Source organism: Emydura macquarii, unplaced genomic scaffold (assembly GCF_026122565.2).
Source record: "Emydura macquarii macquarii isolate MOO-44397 ecotype Brisbane River unplaced genomic scaffold, CSIRO-AGI_Emac_v2 contig_1348, whole genome shotgun sequence".
In the NCBI taxonomy this organism is placed as follows: domain Eukaryota; kingdom Metazoa; phylum Chordata; order Testudines; family Chelidae; genus Emydura; species Emydura macquarii.
Window position 1 is genome coordinate 18,414,758 of NW_027131485.1, and position 22,327 is coordinate 18,437,084.

The window sequence follows — 22,327 nt, forward strand, 5'->3', positions numbered from 1 at the left end:
CTTTTGTGGGCTGCATCTGACGAAGTGGGTTGCAGCCCACAAAAGCTTATGCCCACAGAAATGTGTTAGTCTTTAATGTGCTACAAGACTCTCGTTGTTTTAGAAATTATGCTGTGAACTTTGAACTACTTTGCAGCATGGTTTTCTAAAATTAATGTTTTGTCACCAGTGGAAAAACATAGTCAAAACTGGAGCAGAAGGAGGGTAGATTTGTTTTCAGATGCCTGGGTCTTCACAGGGCCTAGAGAGGAAGTTGAAAATATTGGAGGCTAGTGGTAGATACGTGCTTACACGATTTTGCAATCCAGCAACCAAAAATATAATGAGTTATGCAGTCTATGCATATAAATATAGTTGTGGGCAGCTTAGGCTAACTGATTAGAACAAAAAATAATACCAAAGAACAATCTGAGAATACAGCTGGGCAAATTTTTCAGCAGACCTTTTTTCCACTGAAAAAATGCAGATTGTGGTGACCAAAACAATTCACGAATTTGTGTCAATTTCTGCTAGTTGTTTTGGTCTAAACAAAAAAAAAAGAAAAAAAAAATCATACTCTGAAAAAGTTCATTTCAATTTTTTAGGCTAGATTCGCAAGGAGATTTATGTGTCATTCACAAAACAGAGGAGGAGATTGTGCCCCCTATTGGAGAGAAATTCACCACTCAGCAGATGGGCCTACCAAATCTTTATTAAGGCAAAACAGTAACAAGCATGATCAGTTACTCACAAGTAGGGTCAAGGTGGTCTCACTACACAGTCACCTTCAGTAAAGGACAATTCACAGCTTCAGCTTCCCTTCATTAGGCTGGCTGTTTATAACGTTGGTTATCTTTTCTCACATATATGTATTAGTTTCTCATTTTCATATCAATTCTACATCCCTATCAGTACAAGTTTAGTGCTAACTCAGACTAGTCTTTTCTACCTTTATAGGTACTTTATCTTTTGTTGTCCACAGAAACATGATTACTCTGAATTTTCGTACACGTGCTGAGCTATAATCTTAATCACAAAAGGCTTCTATCAGCTCTAAATGTGCCTTTGCTCCAAGCACATACACCCAATAGCACAGTGGTTATCGCAGTGATATGGGAGACCCAAGTTCAAATCCCTGATCTCAGTTGGGACTTGAATGCAGTTGAGTGCCTCACTACAAAGTCTGTCTCACTTTCTGTGACCCAATGGTATTCAAGCATTTAACACAAAGCAGAAGAGCTTAAATAAGAGAGACTGAGAAACACCCAATAGCCTGTTGGTGAGATCTGGATGCAAGTCACTGAATCCCAGAGAGGGGATTCAAACCCAGGTCTCCCACATCCCCAGGGAACACCCTAGCCAAAGGGTACAGGGAGGCACCAGTCCCACATCCCCTTACTCCGTTTCATGAATCGAGCCCTTCATTTCCTTTGTTTTGTTAAAAATGCCCAAAATCAAAATGAAACTTCATCTGAGTCAAAACAAAATGTTTAATTTGACTCCAAATGAATTTTTTCTGACTTTTTTGATTCATCAACAATTCTGAGAAATTGCATGTTCAGCTCAACCCAAACTGATTTGATTTTTGTTTTTTCAGAACTGCCAATGAACTGAAAAAAATCAGCTATTTGTCCCGCTCTCCTTGACTGTTGCAAGGGCAGTGGGCTGACTATTAGGTGGGTTAGACTGCCCCTACTGATCTCTGTAAAGTTAACTATTTTGGAAGGGAAATCAAAGTGGATGTTGTGTAATCAGATCCCTGCTATTAGGTGAATAGAATCCTACCAGTGGCCAGAACAATGGAGCTCCTTGATAGTGAACAGCAGCATAGAAAGGCATACCAATACTTCTATTGCTTATAAATGTAGCACTACTAGGGTTAAGGGACATTTTATTTCTGGGCATCAGATTAGTATAAACATGCTCTCTGGTGAATACAATGAGCCCCTTTTGTGCACCAAATTGCATTCCATTTTAGGGCACTACCTTGAAATAGTCCATTATTTTAAATAAAACTGTGATGTTAATCATCAGGCTGGAGTCTGTGCATAGATAATGAGGCTACTGAGAAAAAAAAATGGGCATCTGCTATTGTTAAGCATGCTTCATTCATTGTGTCTAACAAATAGAAAAACACAAATATTAACCTAAGTATATTAAGAAAAGATCTAATGGTCCATAACAATTTATGTGGTTCCTAACAAATGAATATTCATCTTCTGTTTCCAGAAACAGAGGTAGCCATAGATGTATGGGCAACCTAAGTGATAAAACATTTGAGACAACCACCATCCACCCTCCTCAACAAAGTAGGTACTCTCATCTCTTAATCCAACTTAATTCTCCCAACTCTTTCCAGTCACCCAGCTGCCTTGACCAATTCCCTGTCCTGATAAGGAATTGGAGATCTAGTGTCTTACTTCCTTCTTACTACTCATACTTCAGAGAGGAGCTCCCAGAGTACATGATTCTTGGCAGTATGACTAGTCTTTGCAGTGGAACCCATCCTACAATCAGAATGATCCCCATGTAATTAACACAGCTTATCCAGTCCAGGTCTCAAGCCACAAGCACAAATCCACATCCTTCCTGTACCTGCCCTAGTAACCAGGGAAGCATCAGCTCTTTTTCAATGTCATGAAAGCTGTTTCTATTAACAAAAGGGGGACTCAAAATAATTCAGGTGGTCACAGAACAAATCTGTGTGAATTGGAAGACATTGAAAGAAGCTCCATGCTAGATTTTCATGTTCAGTGTTGACAAAGCAAGGTAAAGATACAAGGCAAGCACAGCACACCATGTAAGTTTTAAGGCAATCAGAATAGGGGATCATAACAGAAAATTAAAGTCACTGGCAACCTCTGGGCTTTAAAAACTACACACACAAAATACACTGCAGGAATTCAGCTAATTGTTAAGGATAAATCAGAGAAGCATGCAAAATCATGTATTACGTATGCTAGTTATGTTCATATATGCATGTACATGATACAGAGACTCACTCCTATTCAAATGTCTGGCTAATACTATCCAAAAGGCTTTTTCATTAATAAAGTATTCAGATCAAAAGGTTATGTGTGTACAACTCATTAAGAATTTTTTCTTATGCTTCTTACACTCATTAGATTTATAATTATTCATTGACATTCCTCAATAACAAGAGATAAATAGTTTATTGTTGATAATGAATAATAATTAGCTACTACCAGGCACTTTGCTCTTTCATAGACCTCATTTTAAAGAACCAATCTTACAGAAGTCAGTGAAGTACTGTATTTATGCAATCAATAGTTTGTGTATTTACTCAAGGAATCAGATTCAGAACCTGATGAAGCTTTCCAGTAAAGATTATTTTAAGACCCCCAACAAATATTTACTTTTTTGTTTCATTTGATAAATTAGCAAAGATGTTCAGTGAAATATTGGTATGATCTGCCTCTCCGGACTCTGGGTCCATCACTTCTGATTCTTCAAAACTGAGTAACACAAAGTCCCACTTAAAGGTATTATTGAATAGAACCACTGAAATTAGAGCTGGAATATATCTACCAGGCTAAATGACTTATCTCATTGCTAGTGCAGTTGAGTTGTTCCCTACATTACATTTTCTAGTGCTCTGTTCCATTTTATTTTTAACATGCCATAATCCAATACCACAAATTTCACCCAGGGATTTATTCTTAATATTAACTCTCAATTTTCCTTTTCTTAAGATTATATATTTTCTTATCTCTAAACTTGGAGACAGGAAGAATTATTCCTCTCGAGCACAGCAGAAATTATCTTTGGTAGAGTGGATGGTTCAACTGATTCTGGAGCCCTGGTCAGGTAACATATTTTAGGAGTGAGTGCTGTATATAATGTAAATGATGTCCTCCTATTGCAGGAAGTGGGTATTTATGGAACTCTTTCCTTCTAGCTCTGTGTTGCAAACCACCCTACTTAAGTTGTGACCACACAATTCTTTAGGGAGTTTTACAAATTTAGGGGGGTTCTTCAGAACAGAAAATGCACATTTCAGAAACCCTGAGTGGCCCAGGAATCCTTTTACACTACATAACAATAAAACAATTTTGCAAATACGTTCATATTCTCCATGGTTTATTTATGAAACTTGTGCTTAGTTTCTAAGTGCTGTATGGGCAAACAATGTGTACTAAAGACATCAGTGACGTGTTCAGCCAAGAACCATTTATACCAGGGTCTATTTTATGCTGAAATGTAGAAAATTAATCATATTCAAGACATTTCTAAAAAGTTTTAAAGCTTTTTTAATTGTTTCTTTTATTTTAAACTAATAAAAACCAAGGTTACGGACATAAGTATTCACAATCTAAACCAATCCACAGGTGAAAGAAAAGAAGCTACAGAAAAATCCTACTTATTTTGCCCCATCCACATCAGCATATATGGTACCTGTCATGATCACAGTTAGTCATCTTACTGTATCAAAGGGATTGTCATGTCTAACCATTAACTCCAGCTCTCTCCCCCCCCCTCCAAAACGCACGCGCGCACACACACACACAAATTGTCTCTCATCACACTCCTATTTTAGATTTCAGGAAATTCTCTTTTTATAAAAATAGTAGACAAAGTGATAAATATAAATGCAATAACATTTTCAGTGTTTGGAGAAAGGAGTTTGCCTAAACATTTTCAACATCTTTGTTAGTTTTTTCTCTATTTTTCGGAAAGTGCACATAACCTAGTTACTAATTTTCAACAGAAAAACTGAATTGCTAGCAAAACAAATTATTCTGTTACATAGGAAGATGACAAGTAAAAAAGGTAAAAGATCTCAGAGTTGAGAAATGTACATTTTGTAATTCATAATTCACGCTAATTTAGATTTTAGTCTATGAAGAGATATTATCAGAGAACAACATTACATTGGACCAGGGCAGTGTCCAATAGTATTAACCCCATATTGTGAGACACGGGAACCCTATATTCTTATCCTGAATGTGACAATGATTCTCTCTGTGACGTTGAGCAAATAATTTAACCACTATGCCTCATTTTCCCCATCTATAAAATGGGGATAATACTATAACATCTAAGCAATATTAGAACAGTTGGCCATTATACACTGAATAAAGAAAAAAATGAAAATAAACATATTGTAACCAGTTAGAATCTAGCTAATTCATAAAAATCGAGGATGCAGTTTTGTTTTATACTGGGGTTTTATGGCTTATTTGCTCACTAACTGGCACAAGTAAATAATGTTTCTATTCTAGGCCACCCTGAAACGAACGGATCAGTAATGGTGCCACGAGTAACTATCATAGAATCATAGAATTGGATGGGACCTCAGGAGGTCATCTAGTCCAACCCCCTGCTCAAAGCAGGACCAACCTCAGCTATATCATCCCAGCCAGGGCTTTGTCAAGCCTCAGCTTAAAAACCTCTAAAGATGGTGATTCCACCACCTCCCTAGGTAACCCATTCTAGTGCTTCACCACCCTCCTAGTGAAAAACCTTTTCCTAATGTCCAACCTAGACCTCCCCCACTGCAACTTCAGACTGTTGCTCCTTGTTCTGTCATCTGCCACCACTGAGAACAGCCTAGCTCCATCCTCCCTGGAACCCCCTTTCAAGTAGTTAAAGGCTGCTATCAAATCTCCCCTCATTCTTCTCTTCTGCAGACTAAACAAGCCTCGTTCCCTCAGCCTCTCCTCATAAGTCTTGGGCTCCAGCCCCCTGATCATTTTGTTGTCCTCCACTGGACTCTCTCCAACTTGTCCACATCCCTTTTTTTTGTAGTGGGGGACCCAAAACTGGACACAATACTCCAAATGCGGCCTCACCAATGCCGAATAAAGGGGAATAATCACTTCCCGTGATCTGCTGGCAATGCTCCTACTAATGCAGCCCAATATGCTATTAGCCTTCTTGACAACCAGGGCACACTGCTGACTCATATCCAGTTTCTTATCCACTGTAACCCCCAGGTCCTTTTCTGCAGAACTGCTTCCTAGCTTATCGATCCCCAGTCTGTAGCTGTGTATGGGATTCTTCCATCCAAAGTGCAGGACTCTGCACTTGTCCTTGTTGAACCTCATCAGGTTTCTTTTGTCCCAATCCTCCAGTTTGTTTAGGTCCTTCTGTATCCTATCCCTACCTTCCAGGGTATCTACCATTCCCCCTTGCTTAGTGTCATCAGCAAACTTGCTGAGGATGCAATCTACCCTATCCTCTAGATCATTAATTAAGATGTTGAACAAAACCGGCCCCAGGACCGACCCCTGGGGCACTCCGCTTGTGACCAGCTGCCAGCTAGACCTGGAGCCATTGATCACTACTCGTTGAGCCCTATGCTCTAGTCAGTTCTCTATCTATTTTATAGTCCATTCATCCAACCCATACTTCTTTAACTTGCTGATAAGAATACTGTGAGAGACCGTATCAAAAGCTTTGCTAAAGTCAAGGTATATCACATCCACCGCTTTCCCCACATCCACAGAGCCAGTCACCTCTTTATAGAAAGCAATCAAGTTGGTCAGGCATGACTTTCCCTTGGTGAATCCATGTTGACTGTTCCTGATCACCTTCCTCTCTTCCAAGTGCCTTAAAATGGATTCCTTGAGGACCTGCTCCATGATTTTTCCAGGGATTGAGGTGAGGCTGACCGGTCTGTAGTTCCCTGGATCCTCTTTCCTCCTTTTCTTGAAGATGGGCACTATATTTGCTTTTTTCCAGTCATCAGGGACCTCCCCCAGTTGCCACGAGCTTTCAAAGATAATAGCCAATGGCTCTGAAATCACATCAGCCAACTCCCTCAGCACCCTCGGGTGCATTGCATTTAGCCCCATAGACTTGTGTATGTCCAATCTTTCTAAATAGTCTTGGACCAGTTCCTTCAGCATTGTGGGATGTTCACCTCCTTCCCATTCTGTGCCACCCAGTGCAGTAGTCTGGGAGCTGGCCTTGTCTGTGAAGACAGAGGCAAAAAAGGCATTGAGTGCCTCAGCTTTCTCCACATCCTCTTTCACTAGGTTGCCTCCCTCATTCTGTAAGGGGCCCACACTTTCCCTAATCTTCCTCTTGTTCGTAACATACCTGTAGAAACCCTTCTTATTCCCCTTCACATCCTTTGCTAGCTGCAACTCCAATTGTGCTTTGGCCTTCCTGATTTCATTCCTGCATGTTCAAGCAGTATTTTTATAATCCTCCCTAGTCATCTGACCAAGCTTCCACTTCTTGTAAGCTTCTTTTGTGTGTTTAAGTTCACCAAAGACTTCTTTGTTAAGCCAAGCTGGACGCCTACCATATTTGCTATTCTTTCTGCACACCGGGATGGTTTGTTCCTGTGCCCTCAATAAGGTTTCTGTAAAATACAGCCAGCTCTCTTGGATTCCTTTCCCCCTCATATTAGCCTCCCAGGGGATCCTGCCCATTAGCTCCCTGAGGGAGTCAAAGTCGCTCTTCTGAAGTCCATGGTCTGTATCTTGCTGTTCTCCTTTCTTCCTTTTGTCAGGATCCTGAACTCGACCATCTCATGGTCACTGCTGCCTAGGTTGCCACTCACTTCTACTTCCCCTACCAAATCTTCCCTGTTTGTGAGCAGCAGGTCAAGAGAAGCACGGCCCCTAGTTGGTTGCTCCAGCACTTGCACTAGGAAGTTGTCTGCAACACTATCCAAAAACTTCCTGGATTGTTTGTGCTCTGCTGTATTGCTCTTCCAGCAGATGTCAGGATGATTGAAGTCCCCCATGAGAATCAGGTCCTGTGAACTGGAAACTTTCCCCAGTTGAGTAAAGAAAGCCTCATCTACCTCATCCTCCTGGTCTGGTGGTCTGTAACAGACACCCACCACGATATCACCCTTATTGTTCTTGCTTCTAAGCTTAACCCAGAGACTCTAAACTAGCTTATATCCAGTTTCATACTGGAGCTCAGAGCAATCATAGAGCTCTCTTACATACGGTGCAACTCCTCCACCCTTTTACCCCTGCCTGTCCTTCCTGAACAGTTTATACCCATTCATGACAGTGCTCCAGTTGTGTGAGTTACTCCACCAAGTTTCAGTTATTTCAATCATGTCATCGTTTCTTGACTGTGCCAGGACTTCCAGTTCCTCCTGCTTGTTTCCCAGGCTTCTTGCATTTGTGTATAGCACTGAGATAACTAGCCGATTGTCCTACTTTCTCAGTATGAATCAGGAGGCCTCCCCTGCTGCATCCTCCTCCTTCTGCTTCTTTGTGGTGTCCCACTTCCCCACTTTCCTTCGGGCTTAGGTCACCGTCCCCCATCGAACCTAGTTTAAAGCCCTCCTCACTAGGTTAGCCAGCCTGTCTGCAAAGATACTCTTCCCTCTCTTCGTTAGGTGAATCCTGTCTCTTCCTAGTAATCCTTCTTCCTGGAACAACATCCCATGATCGAAGAATCCAAAGCCCTCTCTCCGACACCACCTGCATAACCACGCATTTACTTCCGCAATGCGACGGTTCCTACCTGGGCCTTTTCCTTCAACAGGGAGGATGGATGAGAACACCACTTGTGCTTCAAACTCCTTTATCCTTCTTCCCACAGCCACATAGTCCGCAGTGATCCGCTCAAGATCGTTCTTGGCAGTGTCATTGGTGCCCACGTGGAGAAGTAGGAAGGGGTATCGGTCTGAGGACTTGATGAGTCTTGGCAGTTTTTCCGTCATATCCTGAATCCTAGCTCCAGGCAAGCAGCACACTTGTCTAGTTTCCCAGTCCGGACGGCAGATGGATGACTCCGTCCCCCTTAGGAGGGAGTCCCCGACCACCGTCACCCTTCTCTTCCTCTTGGGAGTGGTGGTCATGGAACCCCCATCCCTAGGACAATGCATCCCTTGCCTTCTGATCAACAGGGTCTCCTTCTGATCCATTCCCTCAGATGAGTCTTCCAAATCGTTCTCTGCTGTAGTACCTGTGCAGAAAGCCTGAAAATGATTCCTTACCTCTATCTGCATGGTGGGCATGTAAGGTCTCTTTCTTCGGGAGGTCACATGCTGCCAATTTTCTTCCCCGTTCTTCAGTTTACCCTGCACTGCCTTCTCTGAATTTTCCTCACACTGTGCTTGCAGTAGCAAATCATGTCTTCAATCGAGAAAGACTTCGTTTTCTTTAATGAAATGCAGGGTTGATACTTGGGTCTCTAGTCCTTTAACCTTTTCTTCCAATATGGAAACCAGCCTGCACTTTGTAGAGATGAAGTCGCCTCTATCCTGTGGGAGGAAGACAAACATAGCACATCCAGGTGCAGGTGACAACAGCAAATCGCTCACTTTCCATATCTTTCCTCTGAGAGCCTCTTCAGATGCTGTATTTACTGCTCAGCAAAGTCTGAAAGGCAAAAACCCACTGTGGGCTAACTCCCATTTGTCACTCTATTGCAGACAAAATTTAATCAAACAAGATGATTACATCTATTTCAGCCATTTTGTATAATGAAATTAAATCAATGTACTGGAATATTCATACTTTCGATGTCCCCTAGTTTGAAAATTCATGTCTTGATTTTGCCTGGATATTTCTGAAGTGAGGACCACTATCCCTGTGACACTGTTCTATTCCACTAACACTGTCCTTCAGTTATACTGAAAAGTATTTATTTTACCTATTAGATATCCTTGTTTCTCAATTATGCCATCCCTGCCAATGTGGCTGGAGAGTGAGAAATCTGCATGAGTGACTGAGCAATTAACTCAACGTAACCACATAGCATTTCTGTACCCTGACTGGATGGGGCCATTATTAGCCATTCAAAGTGCAGGAATTTTCATAACATCTGTATATTTATTGAGATATTGCACATCATACATTCAGTGGAAGGCTTAAACTTTTCACTCTGGGGAAGAGATTCTGCTAGCCCCATATGCTTCACAACCTAAAGAAGAGAATGATCCACTCTTGTCTGTTAAGGACCAGTCATTAAAGGGTGGGAGGGGGTGGAAGAAAAGTGTATTGGGAGGGAGGTGTCTAATCAGGAGAAGCAGCTACTTGTCTTCTATTCTTGATCAGGAAGGACACAGAACTGGCTGTTCTTTTAAGCCAATCATTTTGGGATCTGATTCTCCAGTGCCTTGCACTCCATGTAGTCATTGACCCCAATACAGGGGGAGCTTAAATGAAACCCTTTTGATTTACACCCACTTTGCACAGGTGTAATTGATTCACCTTTCAAATAAGTATATTCATATGAGAGAGAGAGAGAGAGAAATCTTCATTTAAATCTGTCACTGTTGAGTAAACTTCAGGAAAACAAGCACTTTAAACTCAGAGTCAGCATTGTTCAGTAATGTTCCTTGTAAATGCCCTTTGCTCCTACCATAGTCATTCCAAGCGTACAAAATTTGACAGATTTAGCAAGATTCAGAAAAGCAATTTATCCCCTTAATAGACATTGCTAATTGTCAACTATTAAAGTCTTCATTAGCCTTCACCATCACATGTTTTGCATTGACTTCTTCAATAAAATGATGGCTGTTTACATACAGGATATATGGAGAAAAGCGAAGAGTAGTCTGGGAGATGATCAAATAAACAAGAGAATTACTCAATGTCTGAATAAAAAAGATGAAGAAAAAGCATAGAATGAAATCAAAATAATTTAAAAAGGCATTTTTTTGAGATCAAGCACTTAATGTAGGCAAAAACAACAGCTGTGTGCACCACCAGATTTCCAATTAGGCACACTAGGCATGTGCCTAGGGGCACCTAAACAGTGGCTGATTACTGCAGGACCCCCAGGCAATTGTAAGGCCCTTCAGGAGTATCTGAACTCTGCCCCCGCCTGTCCCCCTGCAGCCCTCGCTCTTCCTCTTCTCTCCCAGGTCCCCACCTCCCTGCTCCTCTTCTTTCCCCTGAGGTCCTGCCCCTAGCCAGGCCAGAAGCCGGAGCCCTGGGGTGAGCATATTCCCCCCACCCGGAGCTGGCTGAGCCGGTTGCCCCAGCTCATCTCCTTCACCATCCACCCCACCGCCTTCAGAGCTGATCCGGCCAGCTCTTCTCTCCCCCGCCGCCACCGCCTCCCCTCTTCCCCACTGCGCCGAAAACATGAAGGTCAGCTGTAGGCGGGGGACCCTAAAGATTCTATGCCTAGGGGCACATAAGATGTAAATCCAGCCCTGGGGATGTGCACAGATAGAAAATAGCCGTAAATACAGCACAGGCATCATTTTGTGCCCAAGTCTTCCTTCTCACATAGAACAGAGACAGCAGCTACAAGGCATGTTTTTTTAAAAGAAAACATATTAAGAAAAATATTATTATATATGGAAGTTAATAAATACGCTTAGTGAGGTATTGCAATATGGACCAATGTAAATTAACAGCTCCTTTGCAGAGGACCATATTTTTATTTCATATATGAGGCACCTAATGTTATTTTTGCAACTAGTATGTAAATTACATCTCAGGATTCTATTCCCTGCTCTGTTACTGGCTCAAGTTACTAGGCAATGTATTTCACCACCTTTGACTTGATCCAGAGTCCATTGAAGTAAATGGGCATCTTACCTTTGAATTCAGTGAGCTTTGAATCAGGTCCTTTGTGCCTGTCTGTACAATGGGCGTACACAAATTCTTATTGTACTTCAGTGGGATACTGTGAGGCTCAATTCTTGAATGTTTGCTAAGTCCATTCAGATTTTTTTAGTAAGAGCTATGATACTGTGAAAACCCTGATACTGACAACTGTTCATGAACATTTTATAGCCTGGATGCCATTCACTGATTTAGCCTTCCAGACATAGTCTCTAGCATCAAAATCAGTGGATTTCGCATATTTGTGTGGAGTGTGATATGTGGAAGTAGCCTTTGATAGAAAATATGGCCCAATGATATGAGAATGAGGAGAATGAGGTGTTTAGACTAAGTTGAAGGGAATCACTGGGTTAAGCTGGGATGTAAACCACCCATCTCAACAACTAGAAAGAATTTTTAAAATCATTCTTTTTTGAACAGTAAGATTCAGAGCAACAAAGTAAAATAATTATCTGTGCACTCAAAATAGAAGTGAAGGAAAGGTTTGGCCCTACCATCACCAACAAACTGAAGGAGTGCCAGGTCAATCTGTCTCTTCCAAGGTGACCCTTTCTGGAGAGCTATTCCATAGCCTGTAGTGGCAAAGATGTATCCGCTGCCTATTGTTACAAGTTTGCAGCCCTCATCTCTTCCAGCCTTGTAATTCAGCACTGCTGCATCATAGATGAAAGCATCCAACTTCCTGAAATAAAAGACAACATTTTACAAACCAAATCACTAGGGACAACAATTGTCTGGCTTCTTTCACCCTTGATGTCAGGACCTTGTTGAATGTCATATGGATTCTTTGATATTATCAGTGACAAGTTGCTGTGCTGTAAGTCCTACATTAACAAAAAGCCATTTATTTTTAGTGAGGGGAAAAGTAGGAGGCAGTTTTGCACCTCTGTTTTAAGGGACACAGTTAAAAATATACAAAGAACATGATTAACCAAACTAGTAAACAATTGTAATAATGTCAAAGGCCAACACATTATCTTTGGGATTCAAAATGACCAATCAATATCTCAATATTAAAAATAAGCTTAAAGTGGAATGGAAATGCCAATAAATAATTTAGAATAGAAGTAAAATGAACAATGAGCTCTATTTAAAACATTTAATGAGGTTGAAAATTTGCCTAAGCCCACCTTTGACACCTCCTTATCCTTCTTTCTCTTTCCAAAAATAAATTGCACCAAAGAATGAAGGTGGAAATTAAGCCCTTTGTGAGACAACAGAAGTAATACAGCTTATCAGATGAAGCTACATAAAAGTTCCATTTAAAAAAGGATATCAAAATATTTCATTTATATATATCCCCCAGCCTCATTATTTGTGTCTGTAGCATAGACTGGAAGAACATGCTGTAGAAAATTTCAAATCTTTTGACCCATTTCCTTAAAAAATTAACATCAGTATCCACATGATTTAACCACATTGTCTTTGAGTTACGCAACAAAGAAAATCTCATCAGAGACTAAGTATATAAAGGGAAGGGAAGTAGCCTATAAGAAGTGCAGTCAGGATAGAATTAGAGGTAATGGGGGGGAAATAGATAGAGCAAGAGTGTGCACAAACATGGAAGAGGAGGCCATCTTGAAGGACAGTCAATCAGTTGACAGAGTGGAAGAGAATATGCATCTAAAAAAAGACCATGAATGGTTAGAGAACATTTGGGAGTCAGGACTTCTGGGTCCCAATCCCTAACTCTGCCAATGATTTACGGGTGACATTGGGAAAAATCAAGTTGTGTCTCAGTTTCCACATCTGTAAAATGGGTATAGTTACATAAGAAAACTTGCTAAAAGAAATTATTTAGGTTGCAAATATGAGCGCTCAAAAGTCAGGAAGTGCCAGATTTATGATGACCTGTGCAATCTTAATTCTGCTCCTGTATGTGTCCAACCTGTGCACTGACTGAAGCAGGGGTCTTGTGGAAAAGACAATATATGATCAGACCGTGACCTGAAAAAGAGCTCTGTGTAGCTCAAAAGCTTCTCTCTTTCACCAGCAGAAGTTGCTCCAATAAAGGATATTATCTCATCCACCTTGTGTCTTTAGTATGTTATCATGTCGCTAGAGACTATATCATAATACATATACACAAAGGGACAGAATTAAAGCTGCTTGGGCAACCACAAATGTGACATTTCCTAGCTTTTGACTGCCTGACTTTTTAACCTAAATGTTCTTTTATCTCAGGTTTTTTGTATGTAACTTTCTAAAGTTTTTTTTAAAAGGAAAAAGGTAAAAACAAATGTTGCTATGTAGAGCTCTAACAGCCCCCTTCAGGCATTATCAACAAGATTCAAAGACTGAGATTTCAGCACTGAAGAATGGAATTCTACAAAGCTAGCAGCAGGAAAAAGGATGTTATCTCAGAGGGTTCATGTGCTGGATCCTGGGGTTGGCTGATGAAGCCTGCCCCACTATGCCTCTGTCTCTTCAGTGCCCTTCCCCTCACTCTAAGAGTTGGGGGAGTGCCTGCCAGAGCTGGAAGCTGGGCCACGTGCCAGCGCTCACAGACTTTACACTCCTCACTGCTACTACAGCTGCTTGGGCTGCACAAAGGTGTCCCCAGGGCTGTCGATTGCTGCTGTTTTTGTGGCAGCCTGGGCCTGGGTGTTCAGACTGCTCATGTTCAGTTATCTGGCATGCTGACTACATTTCCCTGAGGAACGCAACCAGTAGAAAAGATGTTCTCTTTTTTTATTTTATTTTTTTAACAGTTTATAATTTAGCAGCACTGAATTTCACGGGACAAAGACTTCAAGCCAAAAGGCTTTTTCCTTCACAAATTTCAAAGGTTTTCTGAAACCAAATGAGGTTTCAGAGCTTTTAAAAAATGAGAGTTTCTTCTAATGAAAAGTGTTAGCCAACTTTAATATAGGGTCACTATCAGCTCCCCCTCTAATAACACTTACTTGTCTCATAGAGATGATTATAAGGGTTATTGTTAACAAAGTGCTTTGAAACCTTCAAGTGAAAGGTATTACAGAATTTCAAAGCATTATTCACCTTAATTAACTCTGTGCATTCAAATCCTCCTTCCCTACCCCAGAAGTAATGTTTATAAATAGTAAATAGGTAACAAAACAGTGCTTTTTTAATTTAAATTTGTTGAGAAAAAGGACTCAATTGGTCACACTGACACTTGAAGTACAACACTGATGGGCCCCTACATAAGAACCTAGATACAAAAGCAGATAGATTCTTGCTTCTGAGTATTTTGGGCATATGCAGTACACGTTTTTTTGGATGTGAAAACTGAAAAATCTGAGAAGTATTAGCAAACAGCTGCTGTCTGTACAGCAGCTAGCTGAATAAACCCAGTGTTATGCACTCATACTGTATATTTGTTGTGAATTGGACTCAGCTATTATCACAACAAGCAGCTATTTGTTGAATTGATGCCAGAAGTATTTGAAGAAAAATTAAATGATTCCTTGGGGACAAAAGCTGCAAAAGCATATCACCAAAAAGCCCCAGGAGGCAATTTAGATAATACCATTATGCCAAACATTTCAGTCTCAAACAATTATATTTAGTACATGACTTGGAGACAGCGTTGTTCAAGCATGAGTGTTGTGACAGCTCTCAACAGGCAACATTCATAGCCTTTCTATAGTGGCATTCTGCATAGAACGTGCCAGGATTTACAATAAAATTGCAGTATGCTTCAGAATAAACAAAAAAATGGGGAAGAAAGATATGACAGACAATTCTTGACTCTAGGAACCATAATAAGCCATCTTTTGAGATTTTCAATAATTTTGGCTGCAAAAATCAGCCTGAAAATTGCCATTTTTTCTCTGGAGGATGAAAACATTGAAACAAATTGGTGAGACTTTTTGAGTTACATGTCTACAGAGAAATACCAAGTGGATAAATTGAAGCACAGAAACATTAAGTGACTTGCCTAAAATCATTGGGAGTTAATGGCACTCCCAGGAATCACCGGAGTCTTAATTCTCACGCTTCTGCTATAGCCACTACACACCACTGTCTCTCTATTTTCACTATCTAATATTGAGTACATTACACAAAGCTGTTATATTTCTTCACATTTTATTGTGAGAGGGTTGGTCAATGTATTTCACATTAAAATTTGTCAAAAATTACATGTCAAAAATGGAAGTTTTTGCAAAAAATTGTCCATGTTGTGTGAAAATTTCTGTAAAATAAATCATTAATATTTTAATAAAAGTGTTATCAAAATACTTTCAAAATCCTGGATATTCTGTCAGTGAACAACATTTTCTACAAAAATAGATACCAATTCAGTAAAAATATTGCCAAAACCAGAAAATTGGTCCATTTTTTAAGCCTGTGAAATATAAAACGTCTTCAGAAATGTTTGTGAAATTGTTTGCTAATGGTATAAACTGGCAGACTGTCATTGATTTCAATTACGTTTTAAGTAGTGAATTTGCCCTTTGATGAATTACTTGGCCTCAATTCGCGAATGGTATAAATTGGTAACTTCACTTACGTGAATGGAGTTGTGCCTGTTTATGCACATAAAACTCTGGACAAAATCTGGTTTCATCTCTCTATTTAATACACCACAAAAAAACTCCCTATGCCAATAAGCATGCCACGCATGGATTTGAATGCAGGGTAAGTAGCAAAGATCCACATTGAAGAAAAAAAATCTGCGGTGCAGATTCCGGACCAACACTTTGCCTTAAGAGAAAGCTGATCCATATTAAACCAACAGCACATAATTCTACACAGAGGTTTTTATCACCTCTTTCATCTTAATCTGTAGCAATCTATAACCTTGCTACCAAATAAGATCTCACTGACAGGATTTACAGTTTAAGTTTCTTTATAAAAGATAGTTTAGGAACAAAATAAACAACTTACTTAAATGTATGATGGAATCCAGTACTCACAATAAATATTTAGCACCTGATTTTCAGAGGTAAAAATCAATGGTAAGTTTTGGGTACCATTAAAAAAAGCAGGTGTTTAGGTGAAAGTCAGGCCTGCCATTTCCAGAAAAACTAAGGCTAATCAGTGTGTGACCTTGACGTTGCCTAAAACTGCCGAAGTGATTAGGATGTAGGCAAAGGTGAATGCCAAAATTAGGCGTTCGTGAAAAGCCATATTAAGTCCATGTAAAGTCAGTCAAACTTCAGAGAAATACCTGAATAGAGTGAGTTATTGTCCTTAGTCTCCTGCTACTATAAAAAGTGAAGCTGCTCCCAATGCTTCCTCTGTATTGCTTCAGATGCACTTCAAGAATGGTCCTCAGCTCAACTGTCACAGCCGGAGCCATTGTACAGAGAACTGAGGCCTGGTCTACACGTACCAGCAAATTTGACAGCAGTCAACAGCTAGTACGCAAGCTATTCTATGTTGACTTCATAAAGTCCGTTCTGCATGCCATCTCCACTATGCTGTGCCAATAGGAAATATGTTCCCATCAATGCAGCGTTACTCTTTTTGCGGGGGTGGATTTATCTGATGGCGGCAAATTCATACCCTTAACATACCCTTAGTGAAGAAGGAGAAGCTCAGTTTCAGAGCTTGAGAAACTCAAGGTGTTGCAGGCAATAATTAAGGGCATAAAGTCAAGGCTAAGGTTAACCAGTCTAAATATGGATTTCTTCCCCCACTCCTTCCTAAAACTTCGTCGGTGAAATTTTCAGCTGGTGTAAAGCGGCATACCTCCATTGAAGCTGAAGATCTGACCCTATTTTATTCTATAATTTAATAGCCTTTGATGCTCTGCTGAGAAGCCTACAATTTTAAAATGTCAGTTATCCAGATAGACAATACATCAGACAAACCCAGGAGCTAACCACATTTTAATTCATGGGTCCTGGCTGGCACATATTGCAATGGTGCACATTCACACTATTGTCTAGAGACAACTGGTAATAAAACACATAGCATTTTAGGCAGAAATATAGTTCTTAGCTCAGTCCACCCAGCTTTTATCATGTGACTTTTATCCACATCATCTCCTGAAAGAACTACAGTGGTAGCACTCACATCACTAAGGAAATATAGTGCTATTGGAGAGGTTTTCAACTGGGGGTACATGTACCCCTGGGGGTACTTCAGAGTATCGCAGAGGATATGCAAGAGGATCAGGGCAACCGCCCCAGGCCCCGCGCTTTGGAGGGCCTCGCTCCAGCCTCCTGAGCATACCCCCACCGTCACGCTGTGTGTCGTGAAGGGCCAGCCCTGTACACACACCCCCCAGGCCGGAGAGTGAGGCCGCCCCGTCCAAGCCTGCGCCAGGGCTATAGTGGAAAAGCCTGGCACCGCGTGCCGGGTAAGTGCAGGGGGGGAGCGGACTGGCGCCACACAGTGGGTAACTGCGGCCGGGCTTCACCGCCTCGTGCAGGAGGAGGTAAGCAGCATGTTTCTCCCTCCCCTCCCACAGGCACAGATCCCCTCTCCCCAGGGCAGCTGGGGGGTGGCGCCGCCTTGTGGGAGCTGGGGACCCCTCCTGCCCTGCGCTGGGGGGTGCCCCAAATGCAGGCTTGGTCCCCAGGTGCCGGAGACCCAGGGTATGCCATTGGAGTTGGGCAGGAAAACCATGAAGGGGTACTTCAGGTGAAACCCAAATTCTGGCCTTAAATATGGACATGCTACTACCACTGAAATCATAGGATGTGGAAGGAATGTATCTGAGGGTGGGAGAAATAGCCCTTCATTGGTCATGGTTTAAACCTCAAAAGGAGCAATACATTTCAGAGGAAAATGTTAATTAGCATAATTGACTATTTACATATTTCTTGAGTTTTCCTGTCCTTACTGTGCAAATAACTTAAAAAGGCCAAGTGGTTTCTGCTCAGTGGTTCTGAGGACATGGAGCAGTAAACTGACAAATGAGAAACAGACTTCCTTCAATTACTGCTTTGTCTAAATATGAAGAACATCATGATGTTCATAAAATGAAAGAGACGATTTAATGTGGCCATAGTTATTCATATTCTTCCTTTCTGTCAAATGATGAAGTTTCATGAACAAATAATATTCGGGTTCCTTTGCAGATCAAAGGGATTGGTGGATGACTAAAGTTACTTTCTCCTTTTCAACTAGTGCCCTAGCTCCAGACGCACACACCCCACATCTGTTCTAAAAAGGAATTCCTTGCTAAATGGGTACCAATAAGTGAAGTGTTCATTTGTCATACACAGAACATTAACTTCAGATCCAGAGTCCCTCATTCTTATTTCTACACTCTTTCTAGTGTATTATTACTATTAATGCATATTAGAGTTCCACAAGCACAAAAGCAGAATACACCTAATATGCAAAGTGTGCAACTAGATCAGTCTTAATGAACAGTATTATCTCTGAAAACAGCTACGTAGTCTATGAACACTTGCTTCCTCACTTGGATCAGCAGTTTCTTTCTTAGCTCTCATTAAGTTCTCATGTGTGTCTCTTTCTCGGTTTTGTGCAATATAGTCAAAGGCAAATTATACAATTAAGGCTAATTAGTCATTATTAGCATGGAAGGTAGTTAATTGGACACATTTCAATGACTTGTGCAGATTAGTTAATGAAATCACAAATCCTTTTTGTTTTGGAAGTTTGCCTAGGTTATTCCTGAAATGACCAAATGTTACTCTAATTCCTCAAGATTTGCTTTAAGTGACTGACAGAATGACTCCACTACAAAGGAATTACAATGTTTAAAACCAATAAGTCATGTGCCTTAACATATACATCATGTGATGCAGAGATTTCTGTGGCATAGTTAATTGGCTATTGACTAGGGTTATTGACTTACTACAAAGATCAAAGCAAGTTAGTGATTCTTTAAACCACTATCATTTTTACAAAGTTGTATAAGAATGCTCTTGCTCTTTTGACTTTGCATCATTAGCATGATTCTGTGACTAAGTCATTTTAGATGACTGCATAATTCCTACATGAACTCTACAGATATCATACACCCATTCTATCCAAATTCTTTGCCTTTTAAAATAAATTCAACAATAGCCAGAACAGCTGTCACTTTTACAGCAACTCTTCAAGTGGGATTTTTTTATTTGATTTTATTTTATTTTAGAGAATCTACTGGAATCTGCTCAAGGCTGGATGAAATATGAAAATACATTTGAGCCATCTCAAGAAGTTCTTTCTGGGGTTTCTTTTGTTGACATTTTATGTGTATAAATATATTACTCATAAAAGATACTGGACTGACAATCCTGAAGAATGAATCTTCCATTTATCCATAGAATAGGTACTACAAGCATCAGGAGCAGAAGATGAGCCAAGCAATCTCACATATGTGCCTTTAAAACCTGACCCAGAGGTCATATTTTTAAAGCTGAGAAGATAACTCAGTCTCCAGCACCATTCAATGCTTAGTCCGGGTCTATACTACAGAGTTAGGTTGATGCAAGGTAGCTTACCTCGACCTAACTTCATAAGTGTCTACACTAAAATTTCACACCCACCGACATAATTTGCGCGCTACACTGACTTAACGCCGCCTCCACAAGCGGCATAGAGTCAATGCCAGTATAGTTAGGTTGACACAGTGTTAAGGTAGACAGTGTATTGCTTACATTGACTGTTGGCGGCTTTCAGAAGCCATCCTACAATGCCCCACACTGATAGTTCACTCGGTGCAAGCCCTCCTGGTGAGGACGCACACTGCTGACACAAGGAGCAAAGTATAGACATGCACAAGTGCTGTAATTACTGTGGCGGCTGAAGGCTGATGTAAGCTAGGTTAATTTCATTTAGTATTGTAGATATGCCCTTAGTCTACTACAGCCTCTCTGCAGGGCCTGCCAATTAGTGCCAGTCCCTTTATTTTATGTCCAATTGAAAAAGAAAAAAAAAAACGGATATGGATACCTGCCCACTGGGAAACAGACAAAACTCATCACTATGAAGCACTGGAATGGGTTACCTAGGGAGGTGGTGGAATCTCCATCCTTGGAGGTTTTTAAGGTGTGGCTTGACAAAGCCCTGGCTGGGATGATTTTGTTGGGGTTGGTCCAGTTTTGGGCCAGCCCACTAGAAAAGGGATGTGGACAAATTGAAAAGAGTCCAGCAGAGGGCAACAAAAATGATTTGAGCAGAAGAGAAGAATGGGGGGGGGGGGGATTTGATAGGCCTTTAACCCCCTGAAAGGAGGTTCCAGGGAGGATGGAGCTAGGCTATTCTCAGTGATAGCTGATGAAAGAACAAGGAGAATGGTCTCCAGTTATATTGGGGATGGTCTAGGCTGGATATTAGGAAAAACTTTTTCACTGTGAACTTTTTCACTATGAAGCACTGGAAAATGACAAAGCCCTGGCTCCTGCAGGTCCCTTCCAACCATAATCTTCTATGATTTTATGATTCTATAATAGTAAAAAGGAGGAAAATTAGGCTCAGTTCAGGTACAAACCTTTAGGCCTATTTGAGAACTGGTATTTTAACAAACAGACCTCTGAATAAAGCTTCCTACTGGAACAGTAAGATTATGGATAATACTCTTCCAACCCCTCACTCATTCAATAACTTTCCTCCCAGTGCCCAATTTGTGTGAATAAAACCATACATCAAGTGAAAATAATTGCATTCACTGAATTGCATTCATTAATGTGAAATGAGGTTCAAAATTCCGTTACAAGAATGCAAATTGAAATGGAAGTACCACAGCCATACAAAACCAAACTAAATTAAGTTATTGACTGTGGGAGTTGACTGAATTCAGCGAACCAGAAGAAAAAATATTGAGTGGGCTGATCTGCTCAATGGAGTATTTGTACAGAATGACACTGGTAAAATCATTGCTCATATGTACCCCTTCAGATCTTTTAAAGAAAATGTATTTGGATTTTACAATTATTTAATTTTTGTCAAACTAAATAGGCACAGCTTTGGGGTAAGTGAGCATCCTAAGAAGGCAAAGCATCTTTAAGGTGACTGGGACCTTTGCTTAGAGCATCTTGAGTTAGAAATATCTTGGGTGTTTCTCCAGAGCTGTCCAAGAGAAGAAATTTCTCCCCAATACAATATCCTGTCAATCGCTGGTAAAACCTTAAAAGGTCTAGTGCAGGTCAAGCAAGTACCCCCAAAGTGGGTAGACTTAACTAGAATAGCCACAGTTCTTAGATCTGCTTTCCTGGACTGACAATATTTTGAGAGATCAACCTTTCTGGTTCTTCAAATCATGAACACTACAGGGACAGATTTTTTCAGAATGTCTTCTTCCAGTTCAACCAAGAACCAGATAATAAACAGGCATAAAAATGAAAATGAATATATATGCTTAATGAAAAAAAAATCAGAACATTTTTGAACTTCAGACAACCTCCAGTCCAGAATCTATTTGAGTTGTAAGTTACAGTTCAAATCAGCCATTTTATCTGAATTAGTTTGCTTATCCCCATCTCACATTTCTACTGAAATTTTGATTCTGCTTTACAGATATAAACTGCAGAAATGGATGTTTAGTTTCTGAAACTCTATGATATATTGCCAAATAAATGGGCTGGCAGCTGCATTTGTAAGGATTAAAGACACCCAGAGGCTAATGAGGTAAATCCCATGGGATCCTTTATGTTTCTTGCCCATTTTCCTATAAAACATTGACTGTCAATCATTTGATGTGCCAACTACCTATCAGCTCCTAAAAGGAAGATCACTAGGTGCACTCACTTTGGTATGCAGACTCACAAAAATCTCTCTGTACTAATGTTCTAAAGCTCTGAAGAAATGATGTGCTGCAATTTCCCTGCAAGTTCCTCCTTTCGGGTTTTAGGGTATGCACCAGAGAGCTATATAAGGTGAAGTATAACCTGCAACTTAAAAGGTTCTCAAGTATCTTAAGGCATTTTACGGTTACTTCTAGGAGCGTGTCACAGAGC

The 22,327-nt window shown here is 40.5% G+C and overlaps 1 protein-coding gene across 1 annotated transcript in view; it reads right to left on the bottom strand.

Moving 5' to 3' along the window:
• The window catches only part of GRIN2A (glutamate ionotropic receptor NMDA type subunit 2A), a 270,047-nt gene that overhangs the window by 21,221 nt on the left and 226,499 nt on the right, over positions 1–22,327 (bottom strand). Inside the window, exon 11 of the mRNA XM_067551295.1 lies at positions 11,996–12,183. Within this exon, the coding sequence (XP_067407396.1) occupies positions 11,996–12,183 (188 nt within the window). The remainder of the gene's footprint in view (positions 1–11,995; positions 12,184–22,327) is intronic.